This window comes from Harpia harpyja, chromosome 11 (assembly GCF_026419915.1).
Source record: "Harpia harpyja isolate bHarHar1 chromosome 11, bHarHar1 primary haplotype, whole genome shotgun sequence".
Lineage (NCBI taxonomy): Eukaryota > Metazoa > Chordata > Aves > Accipitriformes > Accipitridae > Harpia > Harpia harpyja.
Window position 1 is genome coordinate 2,061,558 of NC_068950.1, and position 19,102 is coordinate 2,080,659.

Consider the following 19,102-nt stretch of genomic DNA (forward strand, 5'->3'; position numbering starts at 1 on the left):
CGACTCGTTCAACGTCTCCTGCGAGGACCATCGTGTCTTCGACCAGCCCGAGACTGCGGGGACGACCCTGCTCCCCATCACCCTGGGGACAAAACTTCCCGCCACACCATCTGGACGATTTATGGACCGAGTTTTATCACCATAAACGCTTTGTGCAAGAGCAACAGTACCCTCCAGAGGGTGCAGTCATGTCATCGGAGATCGCAGCGTTCCGGCTGCGCCGTCTGGGTGCCAAAGATGCCTTCGCCGCCCCGCGTCCCCACACATGCTCGGCATCAGAGTCGCTCCCGGCTCTCCCCAAAGCAACCGGCGGAGATGAGGCCAAGCGTCGCGGGGTCCGTGTAATTTTTAAAGCCGGCGCACATCTGGAGAGAGCGGACGGTCTAGAGGGCATTCCAGTCGTTAGTGGAAATCAGGAAATTATTTGTAGCGGTGGCTCTGCCAACGACCGGGGGTAAATTTCTTTGATTTCCCATGCCTCGGTGTCCACATCTGTATAAGGGAAAGGGGGAATTTGTACATGAGAATAAACGCACTTGGAAAGCCATGAAAATACTCTTTCAAGTCAGCCTGATGAAAACTTCATGTTCTGGAGCCCTCTGCTTCAAGGAGAGCAATCTGTTTCAGAGGCGAAGCTGTGTATTTTTCTTATTTAAACCTTCTAAATCTGCTGGAGCATTAAAAATATTTGGCATTTCCACAGCACATTTCATTCCCAGCTCCAAATGCGTTTTACAGACATTCATTAATTAAGCCTCGTAAAACCTTTGGGAGAAAGGGAAGCAGTACTTATTAATTTGCTATTTGTATTGCTGCAGCACACGGAGACCCCAGCCAGGACCTCGGGGCCCTGTTATTTTAGACCCGACCTACACAGAAGAGGAGATGTCAGCGCGCCGAGGCGCGGGGAGAGCAGGAGGAGGCGCGGGAGAGGCAGCGGATGAAAGTTAATGCCGTAAGTCATCGGCAGAGTCCACAGCAGTCCGTCCCCGGTGTTTCACCACGATGCCCTTTCTGCAAGACAGAGCTGCGGGAGTAAGTGTGGGTCCCACCCCACCTCTCCCCGCACCTTTCTGTTTTGCGTTTTGCTGGTGTTTGGGGGCTCCTGCCCCTCCTCACCAACCCCTTGTGCTTGTCCTGCTTCCTCAGACACCAGCTCTGCTTCATTTGATAGCTTCCACTTTCTCCTGGGGCCACTTTCTGTAGATTTAGCTTTGCAGCACACCCCGCTCTTTAAAAGGTTTAAAATAAACGCTTTCCCTTTATTATTTTTAGGTCCATATAGATATTTTAAGTGCCTCTATTTCGGTTCAATAAATACACAGCAATAAAGCAGCCCTGCTGACGGCTAGCCCAGCCGGGCTACCCGCTTACTGCGGACCTCTCCATCCCAGGTGGGTCGGCGGATGGGAGCTGTGAACGTTACACCTCTGCTTCCCCTGCAGGAAAAACCAGGCTGTGCCGCATGCTGTAAATGCCTTTCACATGTTCCCCAGATCCCAGTTAAATTGAACCCCAGAAGGTCTCTCAAAGCATGAAAAATGCATTTATAAGATGCTGGAAGGAAGATGTATTCCATAACTACTCTGGTGACCAGGCGTGCTGACTTGTGTCATGTGGAGAAGGAACCAAAAGGGGGTATTTCTTGTTATTTCATACCGCTGATGGGATTTTATCTCTCACAGCAAATCCAGGAACTTTTTAGTTACCATTATTGTTTGATTTTATGGGCCATCTGATATTTATTTTTATTTCTATTCATTATTTGTTGAGTGCACTTAGCCCCTTCCCCAAGGAGCCTGCCTTACATCTAAGGTGATTTTTACAACCAGTGTTAGCACAGCATCTGAGCAACTCGCACAACTTTAATATATTTATCCTGCACACACAGTACATCAAGGCGGTCCTGGTATTCCTACTGTGGAGAGCGGTGGTCTGCCCATAAAATCACAAGTCTAACTTACTGTGTTAAAAAAAAGAAAAAAAGAATAAACTCCAAACTATTTACATTATTTACATTCTTCTTCTTTCTGATCTTCATTTTAAGCCATCAGGATGTATTTGAGTTATATTTTCACTTTTTTTTCCCGCCCTACAAAACACGAGGTCTAGCAATGTACCTTTTACTGTAAGCCAAGCTCTCGCATATCCCACGACTCCCACAGCTGGGGCTTTAAAATCTGCATCCAACACTGTGAGACTAATGACAAAATCATGAGCTGGCAGCGCTGCCTTTTCCTCCGACCTTTTCATTTCATCCTGCAAGCGCTCAGAAACAGGAATTCCTCGCAGCACTATCGGTCCACGCAGTTTGTGTTGGGTGGAGGAGGCGGACAGCTGGCCTCAACGAGCTTTTTTTTCCAATTCTTGCTAGATTTTCCCCAGCACAACAAAGCCCCAACGTTCTTTTATTTGCTATTGTTATGGAGGAGTCTGCGAGTGACCTCCCTCTTGCTCCCTGCCTCCGCACAGCATCAGTGATGAACGCTGCTCCATCTCCTGATTGTCATGCATGTCCTGAGGGTGCTGTGGGGCTTTTCTGTTGCCTGTGCTTCCGACTGGTTTTATTCCCTCTTGATTTCTGGTAGACTGCTCTCTGCTAATCCCCATGTAATCCCAACAAACGTGCGAGCCCGGGGAGGGGTCGAGCATGCAGGCCGGGGTGCGTCTTCGTGTGCCGGCTCTCCAGATAAAGATGGGCCGTGGCATTGCGTGAGCTGGTCCTTCTCGCTCCCTTTTATTTTGCCCCATCAGGATACCCTGCCTGCATCTCCCCACGCTCGTGTTCAGGCTTGGAGATCTTTCAGCTCCCTGAGACGTTATTAGTCTCTCCTGGGAGGCTGGTGAAGGTGAGATGCTCCTTCCCCCCTTAAGCACTACCTGTGCAAATAACTCCATGGCTGAGACCAGCCACCAGCCCTGGGGGACGTGGGACCCCCCAGTGATGCGGTGGTACCCGAGCCCCCCAGGCAGGATGAGATCTGTAGGCTCCCACCCATCCTGGGGCACAGACCAGCCTTTCAGGTCCCCGATCTCCTGCTGCAGAGCCGAACCGACGCGGCAGCCGCTGCCGAGGCTCCGGCACGGCACATTGGCCGAGCAGCATCCCCTCCCTGCCGGGATGGAGACGACCAAGCTCTTCGGCCGGGCTCCACCCCCGGGCAGCGTTACCCACCCCGTGGAGCAGCGGTGCCATCTCATCCGGCACAGATAACGCATGTCTGTGCGTACGCCGGTGCTGGGAGGCGTAGGGATTGCTATGCCCTGCGCTGAAGAGTGAGCGGGAGGAGCAGGAGTGAGCGGGAAGCAGACAGCAGAGCCACGTGGGGTCTGGCTTGGGGGAAGGCCGAACACCTTCTTTTATGAATCTTGGGCTCCTTCCACTCCCACGCACGGCGGGGCGAGCTGACGCACATGGCACCCGCGGGAGCCGGCTCCCACGCCAGCTGGAGGCGTTGGCTGTCCCCAGTGCCGTTCGGCACCGGTGCGAGGCCACGATCCAGCAAATCCCTTCTGCACGTGCTGCAGTGTTAAGCACACGTGTCACCCCCGTGAAATCAGCGGGATGGCTCCAGCGCCTGAAGGTGAGCAGGTGCTGCGCCGCGCCGCCGCGTCGGCACTTAAGGGAGCCCGATTCCCATCCGCCTGGCCAAACCGCAACCATACATCTCTGCTTTCCCTGACCAGCTTGGCTGAGCTCCTCACCTGGCAAAAGAACACACGGCAGCGAAAATAAACACGGAGGGAAGCGAAGCCCCTCATGGCCCGGCGGACGAGGTCTGCGTTCCAAGAAGTAATGAAGCCCAGGGAATGGAAAATGCATGTCACTTGGCGGCAGGCTGGATGCGCGCAGGCGCTCCGTGCCGGCTGCCGAGAGGGTGCTTCGCCTCCACACGGCATCGCCACGGCACAGCAGCTGCGCCAGGTCCAGCCAGCGGCACCGTGCTGAACTCTGACATTTGAAGACGGAGAATAATTTGGCTTCATTAGCCTCCCCTTCCCCCCCCCCCGCCCCGAGCGGTCCCTCGAGCCGGGCTGGAATGTGCGTGGTAGGGACAGAACCAATCCCATTAGCACGAGGAGATTGTTTTTCGTTTGGTTTTGTTGTTGTTGAATCACCCGTGGCTCCGCTTCTTTGGGGTAGGTCATAAGAAGGAGGACGGGGAGAGGAAACCCATGGATGTGTTTTCCCAGGTGGCCGTCTACGGCACGGCGCTCCCCTGCCAGCCCGGCTGCCTGATTTCGGCAGCACCGTGAGGTTTCCATCTTTGAAGGCCATACGAGCTTTGCTGCCGGCTCCAGGATGGTGCCCAGCGCGGTTCAAAGGAGCATTTGTAAGAGCAAGGGCTCAGCTCCCACGCGTGGGGTCGGGAAGGTGCTGCAAGCCAGCGGTGCTGCCAGAGCTCGCTTTGAATCCCTGTCCAACTTCCCACCCCGCGTCCTTATCCACGCTCCATCTCTGGATGGAGACTTAACCTCCGTTGAGCTTAAAGCTGAATTTACAGCTCTGTGTGTTGGTCAGAACAGCACCGGATTGCAGCCATGTGCTAGCAGGAGCCGGGCCAGGGGCAGCGAGAGGCAGCTGGAGCAGCTAGAAAATATCCTTTCCGCAGCTGAGATAGGAGCCCGGGCTCTTTTTCTGTCATCTTCAAAAGCCCTGCTCTGGCAGGGCCCAAAACCGCTGTTTCACCCTAATTTGTGCTTTCTCATGAAAGACCCTCATTCCTCCAACATGAGACAAGAATAAGAAACCTTCCCCCGGCTGTTTTGCATTCAGCGGCATCTCCCCGGGATGCGAGTGGGAAGGGGCGAAGGGGAGCGACGGGTGCAGACCCAGGTGAACCAACACCGTGTCCATTGCGAGTCGGGAGAATCAGTCACAAATCATGAAAATGGGGGTTGGCACACATGTGTGCAAGGCAGGGACATCTCAGAGTCCTTCCCCACTCTGCTGTCCCAGTCCTGGGCTTTCTGCCCTGTGTGGCATCCCTGGACCATGGACCCCAATTCTCTTCCCAAGCAGAGATGTCCCGGCGGGACACGGCACTGGGCACCCGACAGTGGGACGAGGAGCTGCGAGTGCTCCCGAAATCTTCCTCGGCACGGGAGAGCGTGATGAGAAATAGGGGCGAACGACACCGTTGGGAGCAGACGGCGAGAGGGGAGGGAAATCCGTGAGCAAATGCATTCACCGTGTGGCCCGGCTCCTCAGCTGGAGTGTGCGAGCGGCGGTGGAGCCGGGCCAGCTCCCGGCAGCTGAGATTTGCGGGAGGGGGGAGAAAGGAGGGGGCATTTTCTGGAGGTGAGAACAGCAGCCCAACACAGCCACAGAGAGAGCTGCCGGGGGGGGCTGCCGACCGCAACCGCAGCCAGCGAAACCCCCGCAACCCTCGGCACCCGCTGCCGGCACGGAGGCCGAGCGATGGCATCTCACGAGCGGGCAGATGCGGCGGGAGTCCGTGGTGGAGGTGTGGGGGGCAGCTTGCTGGTCTCCCCCCACTTTTTGAGGCTGCTTCTTGCCGCAGCGTGGCTAACAGTCCCCACCTACCGGTCTGCGATTTCTTGCTGACCCGTGGCTGGACGCGCGGGAGGCGAGCGTGGGCGCGCATATGCTCGCCGCGAGGACGCGACCCACCGTGCGCTCATGATCCCCCGTGCCCTCGCCGCCGGCCATGGGCTGGAGGGTGCGATTCCGCTGTGGGCTGGCTTGCCCGTTGCCGATGGGGCCACACACCATGAATTTTGCTTCCCCCTCGAAAAAATAAAAGAGGGAGCGAGAAGGAAAAGGCGTCGGATGGAAAACACCCCGGCTGCCTGCTGGGGGGAGTGGAACCAGCTAATTTCATGCATCTCCTTCTTGTTAGAGTGGGGTCTCTCCTCACCTGCTCCTGGGCACAGTTTCCTGCACCCCGAGCCAGCAACAAGGAATCTGACTCCAGTTTAAAGGCGAGGAGCTTGTCCACGGTTTGTAGCCCGGCTCCCAGCCCAGGAGGGGACCCGCTCGGAGCCGCTGCCCGCGGCGGGCAGGGTTTACCAGCTGTCCGCACCGATCTTGTGCCTTGCCACTTCCCTCTGCACCAGCCCATAGCGGGGGGACGCAGAGAACCCTGTGCTGGGGGTCTCACCCCCAGGCAGCACCATCCCGGGGTTTCCCTGTTCGCTCCTGCTTGCACCCAACCGCTGCTCCATCCCCGCAGGGTGTCTGGGGGCGAGCGGCTGCCAGCACCCTCGCCCAGCCCATAACGGGGCTCAGCGTTAATGCCCTGGGCTATGGATGGAAAATGCTGGAGAAAGACACCCCGTGACACACCATCCGGGGGGGCACTCGGTGGCTTGGCCCTGGCCGGGGGGCTCTTGTCTCTGGGTCATCAGCTTGCCCCTACCCCAAAGGCTGCTGAGCGCTGGGCTCCCATCTCTCAACCCTTCCCTCTTGTCCTGCCGGCCCCCGACACCCCTCTGCCCACCCTGGGACCCCGAGGCACCCAGCTGCCTGCTGAGGACACCGTGCAAGCCCCCAGATCCCATCGCCCCGGGCGATACGGCCGTGGCACACGTTCTACCTCCCGCGCCGGCTCCGTACAGCCAGGGCTGCCCAGAGCATCCTCCACACGGCTCCCTGCCTGCTGCACAGGCAGGGCAGGCAGCGAGCAGAAAACACCATCGCTCTCCTCTCTGTTCGGCGACCTGAGCCCAGCCCGCAGAGCACAGCATCCCCCTCCAGCACCCGGCGTTGCCGCACTGCGTGGGGGTGACATCGCACCCCCCAATTTAGGGACAGGCGGGGGCCGTGCTCCGGCAGCAGAGACTGCTGGCAAGCAGCGGACCAAGCTCTGCATCCCATTTGGAGATCCTTCTTCGGTTGCGAGTCGTGTCGAGCACCCCAGCATCCCTCCGCAGCCCTCGCGGGGGTCGGGCAGCACCTCCTCGTCCCCAGCTCCACATCCCAGAGAAAATAAGCAGCTGAGGCCAGCACCAGCCCCGGTTCCTCAGGGGCCCCGTGCCACTGCTGGCTCCGAGGACGGGACCCCGCTGAACTACTGAAGTGCTAAAAACGAGCCTCCAGGCCCTTGCGTGAGCTTTTGTGTCGTGCTTGGCATGGGGAGAGCTTGACTGTGGCGTGGACGCGGGCGCCGCGCCAGGAAAAACACACGCCGCGGGGGAAAGGTGGGTGCGTGCACACGCGAGCGCGTCCCAGCCCTCGAGCCTGGGCGGCTGCGGCGCGTTACGCTGACGTGTCACGCTGACGTGTCGCGCGCGTGCACGGCCCGGTTTACGCTTTCCCTCCTCGAAATGGGCGCCCAGGTGCCAGCAGGCAATTTTCGGTGGGAAAAGCCCTCGTTCCCCAGTGCTTCTTTATACGCACGCATGAGCACGTGCATGCGGTCCTCCCCACCGCCGTGTCTCAGCCTCCTGCTCCTCCTCCTCACGGCTGACGGGTGGACGTGTTGGCGTGCATGGCCCCCTGCCCACCCCGCACCCTCCCAGCACCCACCGAGCCCACCCGCCCCACGGGCGTTGGTACCAGCTCCCCAGGGAACACAGCATCTCCTTTTACGCTTGATGCCGAATCTCTCGATCTGGCCAATCTGCCGGCCCCGCAGCCTGCAGCGGAGAGGAGCAACACTCCGTGTCCGTGCAAAACAGCCCAAGCAGAGGATTTCTCTCCAGTTTGCCGGAGGTTTCATCCTGGCTCGGCTTGCAAAGATGGGAACAGACCTGCGTCCTCCCACCCTGCACATGGGGCTCAAACCTGCTCCCCAGCTGGCGACGGGCACCCCGTGAAGCCACCGACTCGTCTGGGTCTGGTACAAACCTTTTATTTCCCCTCCGCCCGCACCGCCCAGCCAGCTTGGGGCTGGGTTTGCCCTTTGGAAGCAAAGCTGGGGGGGCCTCCGCGGCCACCCTCTCCCCCAAGCTCATGGCCCGGTGCGGTTGCACCCCGGGGATGGGGAGAGCTGCCGTGGCCGGGACAACACCACAGACTCCACTGAGCTTTACACTGAGCCGAGCGGCCAAAAAGCGACAACAAAAAGTGTACCCCAAAACGGACACAACACCCCCCCCCCCAACCCAGTTCCCCAAATCCAGATATGTTGCACGGGTGAAAGTGATACGGAGCAGCACAAAACCTGTGGGGATGGGGACGAGAGCCCCCCGCCCCACCACGCCACGGCCCCCCGAGACCGCTCAGCGCTGGGGAGCAGCCGGCACACGGAGAGAGCCTAAAAACCCAAGGGTGGGGAGCTGCGGGTAATAAGTTAATCTGTACAGACGTGTTAGGTGGACGCGGGGGATGGCAGGGACCGCCGCCGCCGAGCCGTCCCTCCCAAGTGCAGGGGTGTCCCCATGGGGCACCAGGGGCTGATGAACCACATGCCGGTGCAAATCAAACCACGAAATGATGCACGAAGTCAAGTGATGGAGAACGGCGGGGAGATGGGGAGATGCCTCGGTTCGCACCGAGCCCGGCTGTGGGAGCAGAGCCCTGCGGAGCAGGGGGAGGGAAGGGGACCCCTCCGCGCCGAGGGGCTGTGCCGGGGCGAGCCGAGGGGGTCCCTGCTTGACCAGGAGACCCCAGGACTAGCCCCCTGCTTCCAGGGCAGTGCTGTGAGCCAGGGGACCCGGAGGCCGGCTGCCGCTAGGTCCTGCCATCAGCTACAGCCCGGCAGGCTGAGCTGCTCCCGGCATCGGGCAGGGATGCTGAGCCCAGGACGGAGGCATCCCGGCAGCTCCCACCTCCTGCCCGAGCTCGGACATGCCACAGCAGCACGAGGCAGGGAAACGTCACCTCGTCCCCTGCTCAGTCCCACCAGCGACCCGTCGGCATCTGGGCCAGCCGCCCCAAAGGCATCAGGGAGGGGAAGGAGCCATCCTGGGGCCCCTCCGCAGCTCCGGGAAGGGGCCGGCTGGGTCCTCGCGTGGGCAAGGAGGCGGCAAGATCCGCTCCTCTCTCCGGCTGCCAACGCCAAATCCATTCGCCACGTTTCGGCTCCCCAAGGCAATCGGCTCCGGCCGGCGGAAGGGAGTTCCCAGGGCCGGAGACGGCGCCTTGGAGGCTCAGCCCAAGGTGGGAGGCCGGGGATGTGCCGAGCCAAAGCCCAGAACGCTGCAGACACTCTCCATCCCCCACCGCAGCCGGCTCCCTCCTGCCCAGCGCTGGACCCATGCCCGGAGGGCTGCGGGGCCCCGGGGGCTCCGGTCGGGAAGAGACGGACCGCCCCGCTACGAGGACGGGCTCCCCCCGGCCTCCCCGCTCTGGCAGCTCCTCTCTTGGCTCTCGAGCACTGGAAACCAAGATCCCAGCAAACAGCACATCTACGGAGGAGGCAAAGCCGCTGCCCGGCTCCTGGGAGCCTCCTCTGCAGCGGCCATCCCTGGGGAGGAGAGCGGGACCGAGCCAGATCGTACCCCCCGGTCCCCCCACCATGCCAGAGCCAGAGATGCCCCTCCAGGAGCCAGGGACACGGGGGAGCTGGAGGGGCCACAGAATGGGACCGGGGACGATGTCCTGGGGATGGAAACAGGGAGGTGATGTGGTGGTGATGGGAAGGGTGGGAGCACTACAGGATGGTCTTGCCCAGGTCGACCTTGAGGGGCAGCGGCCCCGCATCCTCGCCGCCGTGCGTGGGGCACAGGGTGACGGCGATGACGGGCGGCAGGGGGAAAGCGCCGGGGCCATCCAGGTCTTCCAGGTACTCCTTGTCTCCGTTGATGCTCAGAGGCTGGAAGAGAGGCAGAGGGGACAGGACCCCGTTGTCCCCAGACCGGGAACACCACGGGGCTGGCTGGGGACGTACAGCACGGCACGGACGTGCCGGCGAGCCCAGCACGGTGCCCAGGGACCACAAACGCTGTACGGCCACGTCTCAGCCCCGCAAGGCTCACCCAGCTGTGACGGGGAGAGCCAGGGTGTCGGGGACCCCCGTAGGACCCCCCCACCGGGCTGCGCTGAGCACCGCTCACCCCGTACCTGGGTCTTGACGTGCTGCTCAGGAGCAGTCACCAAACTGGCACAGCTCAGCCACAGCATCACCATGATGGAGAGGAAGAGGCAGGCAGCCAGGATCCAGCGAGGAAGGCCTGAGCGCCTGTAACACCCCACCACCCCCCGCCAAAGAAAAAGGACGAGTTTATGGCAGGGCACGAGGTGGGAATTGGGGGGTGGGAGAGCATCTGCTCCGGCGTGTCCGGCAGGTCCAGGCCCCCCGGGCACCCGCGCAGCCCCACTACACCTACTTGGACATGCAGCCGAGGAAGTCGTGCTCCGGCTGCGGGGGGTCCGGGTGCTGCACCTTGCCTTTGCCTCGTGGCTCCTTCACGGGGGGCTTCTCCCCCTTCGCCCGGGGGCCTGGCAGGGGAGAGGCGATGCTGAGCCCGGGCACCCACTGTGGGCACGCCTGTCCCGCTCCCCATCCCCTTGCCAGCACATGATGGGGTGCAGGGGTGCCGGGTGGTCCCCTCTCCCCCCAGGGACCCTCTGCCCGCTGCGGGGACGCGGAGGATCCCAGGAACTTCTTGGAGTGGGTCCTGAGTCCGGACTCACCCCCTCTGCGGTTGTGTGGGGTGTGGGAAGCTAATCAGACCTGAGAAGCGGGTAATTTGTTTAGCTCTGGAGAAATCGGATGAGAGCCAGGAGGGCTCGGAGGCTCCCGGCCCCCCTGCCCCACCGGCAGCCCAGACCCCCCCGCACCTGTGTGGGGCTGGGAGACGCGGGGGCTGGACCCCGGTCCCGGCCGCACCGGCCGCTCCGGCTGGGTCTCCAGTGCCTCGAGTACTGGATACTCCATCTCCGGCTGGGACTGACGGGTTGGCAGGGAAAGAGGGAGAAAGCAGTGAGTGGGGGGGTCCCCAACCCCTGCGGCAGAGTGGGGACGCGGGACACCCCCACCTGAAACACCCCCACCTGAAACACCACGACTTTGCCATCATCTGCCTGCAGGTAGAAGGTCCAGGTGGAGGAGATGAAGCTCTGGGCAGAGCTGACGATGTCGTTGCAGAAGGTGGAGACCAAATCGAACATGGAGAACGACGGCGCCTTCAGCTCCAGGCTCTGCAAAGGAGCAAGGACATCGCGTCACCGCCGTCCCCTCGTCACCCACCCCGGCGGACAACATCCCACCCCGAGGACGTGACCGAGTTGAGCCAAACGCTCAGGTCTGGGGCTCAGCCTGCTTCTCCCAGGGATGGGGACGTGCAGGACCTGTGGTTTGGCCACGGGAGGGTCACCGAGCCCAGGGCTGCGGTCCCCAGGGCCATCACCCATCCCCAGGGCCATCACCCAGCCCCAGGGCCATCACCCAGCCCCTCGGCAGCCCTGAGCTCGCACCAGCTCTTTAAACAATAGGAGCGGAGCGGCTGAGATGCCGAGGGCGTTTCTCTCCTGGCAGCCTCTCCGTGCCCTGGATTCTTGGCCGTCGCGGCGGTTTGTTATTTTTAAAGCATCCCTGCTGGAATCCGCTTGGCTGCTCCCTGCCACTGGCTTCGAACATTTTCCGACAGCCCCTTGCACGGTCAAACCAGCAAACAGGAAATAAATAGGTCAGATTCTGTATCTAATTATTATGCTAAATCTGCTTTGCCTGCTTGTCTGGGAACCCGAAGGAAAAATGCTTTGGGTGGGTGAAGGGGGTGACGGCCCTCCCCGTCAGCCGGGTGCCCCCCGGTGCTCATCCCCAACCTCGGAGAGGGGCTGGGAAATGGGATCAGACACGAGGAAGGTCTTAAAAACAGGCTGCAAAGCAATTTTTTGAAGGAGCCGCGGCTTTCTACAGCGCAAATTCATCTTTGTCTGCACGTGTACAAAGCCAAAAGCCTCTACCTTGGGCCAAAGTCTAATTTAATTAATTGGGCAAAAGCTGAATTAATTAAATGTAGGAGGAAAAAGCGTTGCTAATTGCTGGGAAGGATAACAGATCAAAAGTGGGGGAATCTGCAACAATCACTCGTCAGAACCTCTCACCCTGGGAATTCGGCGTAATCGCCCTGCCTGGCCCAAATCTGCGGCAGCCTGGGTCGGGCCCAGTTAATCTGCTTTTTATGCTTCGGACGAAGCAGCGCGACGGGCCGGCGGCAGGCTCGTATCCCCCCAGCAAGCCCACAGCACCCGTCCGCAGGGGCACGTATAACAGGGGATATAAAATAAAGCAAGATGCAGTGGGCATCCCACGGTGTGGGTTTTGCCAAGGAGCACGCCTGGTGCCAATCCGCCTTCGGAAAGCACCGGGGGAAACCGGGTCCCGGCGCTGGGGCTCGCCGAACTGCGAGGCTGCTGGTGGGGACGGCCGGCGGGCAGCGAGGGGAGAGACGGAGCTGGGGAGGGATGGAGGGATGGATGGGCTGCACGTGTGGGGTGTTAGAGCCTTCATCCCCAGGGAGAGGAGGGACTGGGCTGAGCTGCCGCAGGAGGAAGGGATCTTTCCTAAAGTGGGACCCAGGGGCCAAGCCACCACGTCCCAGCGTCTCCCTGCGGGGGTCCCGAGCAGGGGGTGGCCGGTGGGCTCAGCAGGGTCTCCATTGCATTGGCGTCGCGTGCTCTGCCCGGTAGCGGGACAAACTTTGGTCCCTGCCATGCCCAGGGTGACCAAGACACCCCGTGTCCCCCACGCCGGGGGTCAGGTGAGGGCCGAGGTGGCCGGAGAAGCCACCCTGAGGGCAGCCCCACGGCTCCAGGCTCCTTGCGGAGCCGAATCCCTTCCCCGGCCGGTCCCCGGCAGTCCCGTGGGGTGATGGCACAGGGATGGAGCAGCCGGGGCACCCCGGGGCGAGGGACACATCCAGCCCCTGCTGCCTCCTGCCCACAGACCCTTTGGGGAAGGAGCCAGATGCAGGGAGAGGGTAGAGCCACTGCCGGTGGCACCAGGGACAGGTTGGGCAGGTTAAGGGGGGGGGAACGGGAGCTCCCCATCTCCCCGGCCCCTCACCTTCTCCTTCCTGCTCTCCACCTCGGGCAGCTGCTTTCGGCACCCCGTCACGCAGCCAAACTGCTCCTCTGCGTTGCTGTAGGCTTCGGCGCACGCTGCGAGGTAGGAGGGGGGGGGGGGTGTCAGGTTTAGGGGGTGCTCAATCCCCCAGATGAGCCCCGCATCCCCAGGACCCCCCTAATCCCTCCCGATTTACACCCGGTGGGTGCAAGTCTGCACCCCGCTTGGTTTGCAGCGAGGTCCTGGGGCACAGCGTGGGGCCGAGCGGAGGCAGGATGCTCGGGAGGGTGGAAGGTGTCACGGCGGTATATGGGGGACCCCCCCGGGATGGTGTTTGGGGAACCGGGGCCGCTCGGCCGCCGGCTCCTCACCTGCTTCACACTGAGCTCGGGTTGTGTTCAGCTCGGCGCTCGCATCCACGAAGTGACAGATGGAGAACAGCCGGCAGCCCCGGTAACAGGCGTTGAGAACAGCATCCTGCAGGGAGGAGGAGGAGGCGAGCGTGGAGCTGGCACCAAGCTCAGCCTGGTGGCTGCGCCGGACCCCCACCGCGGCCCCCCCTCCCCCCCTGCACCCAGTTGGGGGGCACCGGGCAGCACCACCCTCCCGCAGGACCACGGCCGGGGCTGGCACCCCGAACCCCGGGGCGATGGCATCCCCAGGGGGGAGGGAGAGCTGCCTTGCCTCCCCCCCCCCGGTTTGCACCTGATGGTGGGGTTGGCACGTGGCCTCGTCCCCATCGAGGACGTGGCAGGACCCCCCATCTCTGTCGGGGCGCTTGGCGCTGGGTGGGCACCAGCACGCGCTGGGGGGGGTGTGCATGGCCGGGGGGGCGGGGGGGGGGCATGCACTGGGGACACCGGGAACGCACTGGGGGGGCACCGAGCCTACACGGGGGTCACTGCGTGCATCTGCACGTGCGGGCTCGGGGGAAGCGGATGCACCCACCCACGGGGGTCCGTGCCCCCGTGGGGGAGTGCGGGCAGGGCTGGGTGCCGGCAGGGAAGGCAGCTCGAGCCCAGATGGGAAAACAACTCCATCCCCGCCCCGGCAGCGGAGGCCGCGTGGGCTCCTGCCAAGGCGCTGGCCTAGATACGGCCCTGCCACCGCGGGGGCTCGGGGACGGTCCCGGGTGCCAGCACGCGGCCCCCGGCATGGCACGGCTATGGCATCTCTGATCCGGGGCTTTCCGTGATGCTCCGGGTCCAGCAACCAGCGCTCGGCTCCATCTCAATCCCCGCTGCCGCGGCTCGGTGCTGGCCCACCGTGCCGCCACGGTGTCACCCGCTTGCCCCGGTCCCGCTGGCCCTGTGCCACCCAGTGCTCCCGGGGACGGCTCTGCCATGCCACTGGTGATGGGGAGCGGGGCGTCACCAGTGGCACCCCCAACCCGGAGCAGCTGCCGCCACCGAGGTGGCACGGGTGAGACCCGGGGGGGGGGCACCCCAAAGCTGGGATGGGCGAAACCACTGCGGGCACCCCAAACCAGGGTGGATGCCCTCACGGGGGGCACCCCAAAGCCACGCTGGAGGAGACCACTGGGGCTCCCACGGTGCCCCCCACAGGGCTCCCAGTGCCCCCACGGTGCTCCCGGTGCTCCCACGGTGCTCCCAATGCCCCCCAGGGTGCTCCCAATGCCTCCACGGTGCTCCCGGTGCTCCCAGTGCCCCCCACGGTGCTCCCAGTGCCCCCCCAGTGCTCCCAATGCCCCCCACAGCGCTCCCAGTGCCCCCCCCAGTGCTCCCAGTGCCCCCCACAGCGCTCCCCACGGGGGTGGCCCGCTGTGGGGCCTGTACGGCAGCGATGCCCATGCAGGGCGGGCTGGTGCCCCCCAGGGTCCCCCTGCATCCCCCCATGCTCCCAGTTTCCCCCAGTCCCCCCCTCCATACCCCCCGCTGCTCCCAGTTTCCCCAGTTTCCCCTTGACGCCGCCCGACGCTCCCGCTACTCCCGACGCTCCTACTACTCCCCACGCTCCCAGTACCCCCCCGTACCCCCCCCTTCGCCGCTCCCAGTGCCCCCCCCCCAACTCACGGCGGCGGCTCGGCGGGGCAGGCTGCGGCCGCACTGCCCGCGGCAACCGGCGGTATCTCCCAGCTGGGGCGAGAAAGGGTCGGTAGCGGCGACGACGGCGGCGGCGGTGGCGACCACCAAAGCCAGGCCGAGGACCGGTAAGGCCCGGTGCCGGCGGGCCGCCATGGCGGGAGCGGAACGGAGCGCACCCGCCGCCGCCGCCGTTGCCGCCGTTGCCGGCTCCGCCGTGACGCGCCGGGCGGGGGCGGCCGGAGGGAGCGGGGGGGGGGGGGGGGGGGAGAGCCGGGGCGGGGGGGGGGGGGAACCGCCGCAGCCTGCCGCAGCTCCGCCGGCACCGGCACCGGCAACCCCCGGGGGTGGTACCGGCGGGTAGCGCGGAGCGGGGATGCTGGGGGGGGGAATGGGCACCGGGGGATGCGGGAGGATGGGGGGGGGGACCGGGAGGTGCTCGGACACCGGGGGGTGCACGGGTATCGGGGGATGCAGGGGTACCCCGGGATGCGGGAGAATGCGGGGGGGTCTGGGGACCGGGAGGTGCTCGGGCACCGGGGGGTGCACGGGTATCGGGGGATGCAGGGGTACACCGGGATATGGGAGATTGGGGGGGGTCTGGGCACCGGGGGATGCAGGGATACCCCGGGATGCGGGAGAATGGGGGGGGTCTGGGGACCGGGGGGATGCAGGGGTACCCCGGGATGCGGGAGAATGGGGGGGGTCTGGGGACCGGGAGGTGCTCGGGCACCGGGGGGTGCTCAGGCACCGGGGGATGCACGGGCATCAGGGATGCAGGGGTACCCCGGGATGCGGGAGAATGCGGGGGGGGGGGGGGGTCTGCGGACCAGGGGATGTATGGAGGTTGGGGGATGCATGGGCATCAGGGATGCAGGGGTACCCCGGGATGCGGGAGAATGGGGGGGTCTGGGGACCGGGAGGTGCTCGGGCACCGGGGAATGCCAGGAGACCGCGAGATGCACAGGGACCAGAAGGTGTGGGGGGAGCGGGGGCTGCAGGGGGGCACTGGGGGATGCGGGGGGCCCAGGGGATGCGCAGGGATCAAAGGGACACAGCAGGACTGGGGGATGCAGAGGGATGGAGGGAGCGGCGGGACTGGGGGCCACACTGACACCAGCAGCACAGAGGGACTGGGGAAAACAGGGGGGACTGGGAGGGGGGGACATGGGGACCGGGGGGCACTTTGACACTGGCAGCACACAGAGAGAGGGGCGCAGAGGGACGGGGCTGCCCTGGCACTGGGAGCACAAGCAGCACCGGACCCTCACTGCCCCCCCGGCCAGCACCCCCATAGGGACCCTCATGCCCCTTGTCCCCAACCAGCGTTCGACCCAGGCGTGCCAGCCCCCCCCCGCAGCCCCTCGGGTCCTCTCCCCGGGTCACCTTCGTGCATCCCACCCCGCACCCTGGCTCCGCAGGGCCCCTTCCCAACCAGGGCGCTGGGCTCTCCCTGACACCCCAGATTTACAGCTTTGATTTCCCAGGGTTTAAAAGACATAAAAGGCGCAGGCTTGGCCCCGCGCTCGCCGCTGCCTGCCCCATAGCCTTATTTATGGCAGCACCCCAAAGCGGGCCGGGGGGGAGGAGGAAGAGGAGGAGGAGGAGGGCTGGGGGCTTCGCTAACCTCCAGCCCTAATAGGGAACACATGGCAGGACCCCGGCACGGGGAAGGGGGGGGGTCTCCCGGTCCCAGCTCAGGGTTGAGTGGGGGGTCCACACCCTCGGGCAAGGGGAGAGGGTTGGGGGCAGCCGGATCCCCCCAGGGACGGCTGGGGGAGCGCAGCCCCGTGCCCCCCCCGGGAGCAGGGAGTGGGGCCTCTCCTCGCCCCGCTGCGCTCCGCCAACTTATTCATCTTGTTAATCAAACCAGGGCCGGGAGAAAATGTGCTCCGACCGGGCTGGCGGGGCTGCCAGGTCGGCTTCGCTCCCCCCTTCCCCCTCCTGGAGCCCGTCCAGCCCCTCGGCCTCGTGTCCGGCACCGGTGACTAATGGCCAAGTAAATGGGATAGATTGGGGGCTGTCACCATAAATCACGGCGCCGCGCTGCAGGTGAGGTTTCCATCGGCCGGGAGGGACAGAGCCGGAGCCGAGACCCCCAGAGGGACCAAAAACCACCGGATCGAGTGCCAGGAGAGCCGGGAGCACCGTGCCGTTGGCTGAGCGGGCTGGTGGGCAACAGTCCCGCCGCACCTGCCTGCACTACGCCTGGCGCCGGCCCATGCTCCATCCACTCACCTTTTAATAGAAAAAACCCTTTCCCAGGCAATAATATTCGAGTTGGCAAATATTTACCGCCCTCCCTCCTCCCCTCACCAGAAACACTCGATGCCTTTTGCATTTATCACTACTGACCTACATTTTTTTTCTGGGAGCCTTTTGTGAAGCCGCTGGCTCCCCCCACGCTGGCCGGCACGTCCTCGCCGTCCCCCCATGGCCCGGGGACCCGTCACCCCGTGTCCCAACCCCGCAGAGCCCATCCCTTGTGCTCAAGCACCCCCTTGACATCAACGGTGGTTTTTTTCCCCTCTCTAGAGATCGGCAAACTCCGCGGCAGGACTTTTTGTGCTTCCCAAAGCAAACAGAGGTGGGAAGGTGCGGCCGCCCCGCTGCGAGGGATGCTCTTGAGCGAAGGGGTTGTGCTGGGGGGGTGGCAGGGAAGGGGTTAAGCGGGTTATAAATTACCCATGGATGTGGAAATGTGACTGAGAGGAATATAAAGAAAACTCTGACTGCTGGATTCTTTGCATTTCTAGCCTCTTTATTTTTCCCCCAGGTCACTTTAAAAGGATGCAGGCAGTCAGAGGCAGCTCCACTGCGCCTCTCCTCCCGCTTTTTCTGGGGTTTTGGGTTTTTTTGTTGTTTGTTTTTTACACCCTGGCCCTTGAGCCAGATGCTGTCTCTGTCCAAGGACTTTATGGAGCGAGCTCTGGCTGGGAAATCAAGTAATTAGATTAATTCAGGGGAGATGTGCTGGGCCCGGCCCCGGTGACACATGATGGAGGGCTGGCAGGGAGGTGACGGCTGGTGGGAAGCCGGACCGAGGATGCTCAGCCCGGGTTTGGGGACGTCACCACTCCGGGGGGCCTGGATCTGTCCGGGGGGAGTCACATCCCACCCGGGCAGAGCAGGGAGCTCACGGCTGTGTGGGCTCCACCATTTGGGAGCTGGGCCCCATGGCCAGATCCTGCACCGCAACAGGGCAAAGAGGCCCTGGGAACGGAGCCACGCCGCGGGGCGGGGGGGGCAGCCGGACCACGCCAGCCCCACGGGATCACCGCGCTGACGCCGACAGCCGGGTCCGGGGGTCAGATGGGGGTGCCGGGCCGGATCCTGCCTCCCGGCCGGTGCCTGCGAGCGCGGCGGCTGGTGGGCAGGAGGGAGCAGCCCTTTAAAGGTCACTGTCAAAGGGCAGCGCTGACCACATCTGCCTGCTGACCCCCACGCTGACTCAGAAAAGCGGGAGAGCGGTTCTGTCATCTCCGGCTGCTCCCCGGCGTTGCCACCGGCCGGATCCTGACACCGCCCCGGCACTGCCCGGGTTTGGGGACCACCAGCACGGCAGGGCTCGCTCAGGGCTGGCTCTGTCCCGTCCCCCCCCCCACCCCGTCCCCATTCCACAGCATCGGGTCTGGATTCTGCCGTGGGTCGGGGGGGGCGAACGTCCCCGAGCCGCCTGGGGTGACACCCCGGACACGTCCCAGGTGACACCAGTGGGGACCAACGCTCCCCTCTCCTCCCGACACTACCGTCCCCCCACCTTCCCCCTGACCCCCCAGCAAAGCCTCAAGCCACCTCCCGACGCTGCCTTTGCCGGAGCCGGCCGTGTTGGGTGTCACCCCCACCCCCGCGGGAACCCACCCATCCCAGCTCCCCAAAACAGCCGCTCGAAATCCCATTTTATCGTGGGCTCCGGCTGGAAGCTGAAAAGCTTGGCCGGGACAAGGAGAAGGCAGATGGGGGAAGCGATGCGGGCAGGCAGCCATGCAGGCAGCGCAGGTGGGCAGCTGGGACGGCTGCTGGTCCCAACTCCGGCTCCGGGGGGGAGATTTCCCTTTCCCTCCCTCCAACCGCCCCCCCCCCAGCACCCACCGCTGGCTCCCACCCCAGGGTGGCTTCCCTCGGGGGGGGGGATCCGGG

At 63.7% G+C, this 19,102-nt stretch overlaps 1 protein-coding gene and 2 long non-coding RNA genes across 3 annotated transcripts; 1 reads left to right on the forward strand and 2 right to left on the reverse strand.

The window, feature by feature from the left end:
- Window positions 1-113: 113 nt before the first annotated feature.
- LOC128148226 (uncharacterized) lies at window positions 114-3,918 on the reverse strand. Its single transcript, XR_008237216.1, has 2 exons — window positions 3,706-3,918; window positions 114-492 (listed from the first exon to the last, which is right to left on the reverse strand). It is a non-coding gene; the product is annotated as an uncharacterized LOC128148226 (long non-coding RNA).
- A 3,883-nt stretch (window positions 3,919-7,801) lies between these two features.
- Window positions 7,802-15,196, reverse strand: TMEM59L (transmembrane protein 59 like). Its single transcript, XM_052802280.1, has 8 exons — window positions 14,954-15,196; window positions 13,292-13,397; window positions 12,921-13,015; window positions 10,904-11,050; window positions 10,691-10,799; window positions 10,237-10,348; window positions 9,971-10,088; window positions 7,802-9,722 (listed from the first exon to the last, which is right to left on the reverse strand). Exons 1-8 carry the CDS (start codon window positions 15,116-15,118, stop codon window positions 9,561-9,563), a joined length of 1,014 nt encoding a protein of 337 aa, XP_052658240.1. The 5' UTR covers window positions 15,119-15,196; the 3' UTR covers window positions 7,802-9,560.
- Window positions 15,197-15,249: 53 nt separating this feature from the next.
- LOC128148145 (uncharacterized) lies at window positions 15,250-17,702 on the forward strand. The gene is made up of 2 exons (XR_008237189.1): window positions 15,250-15,322; window positions 16,836-17,702. It is a non-coding gene; the product is annotated as an uncharacterized LOC128148145 (long non-coding RNA).
- The last annotated feature ends 1,400 nt before the right edge of the window (window positions 17,703-19,102 follow it).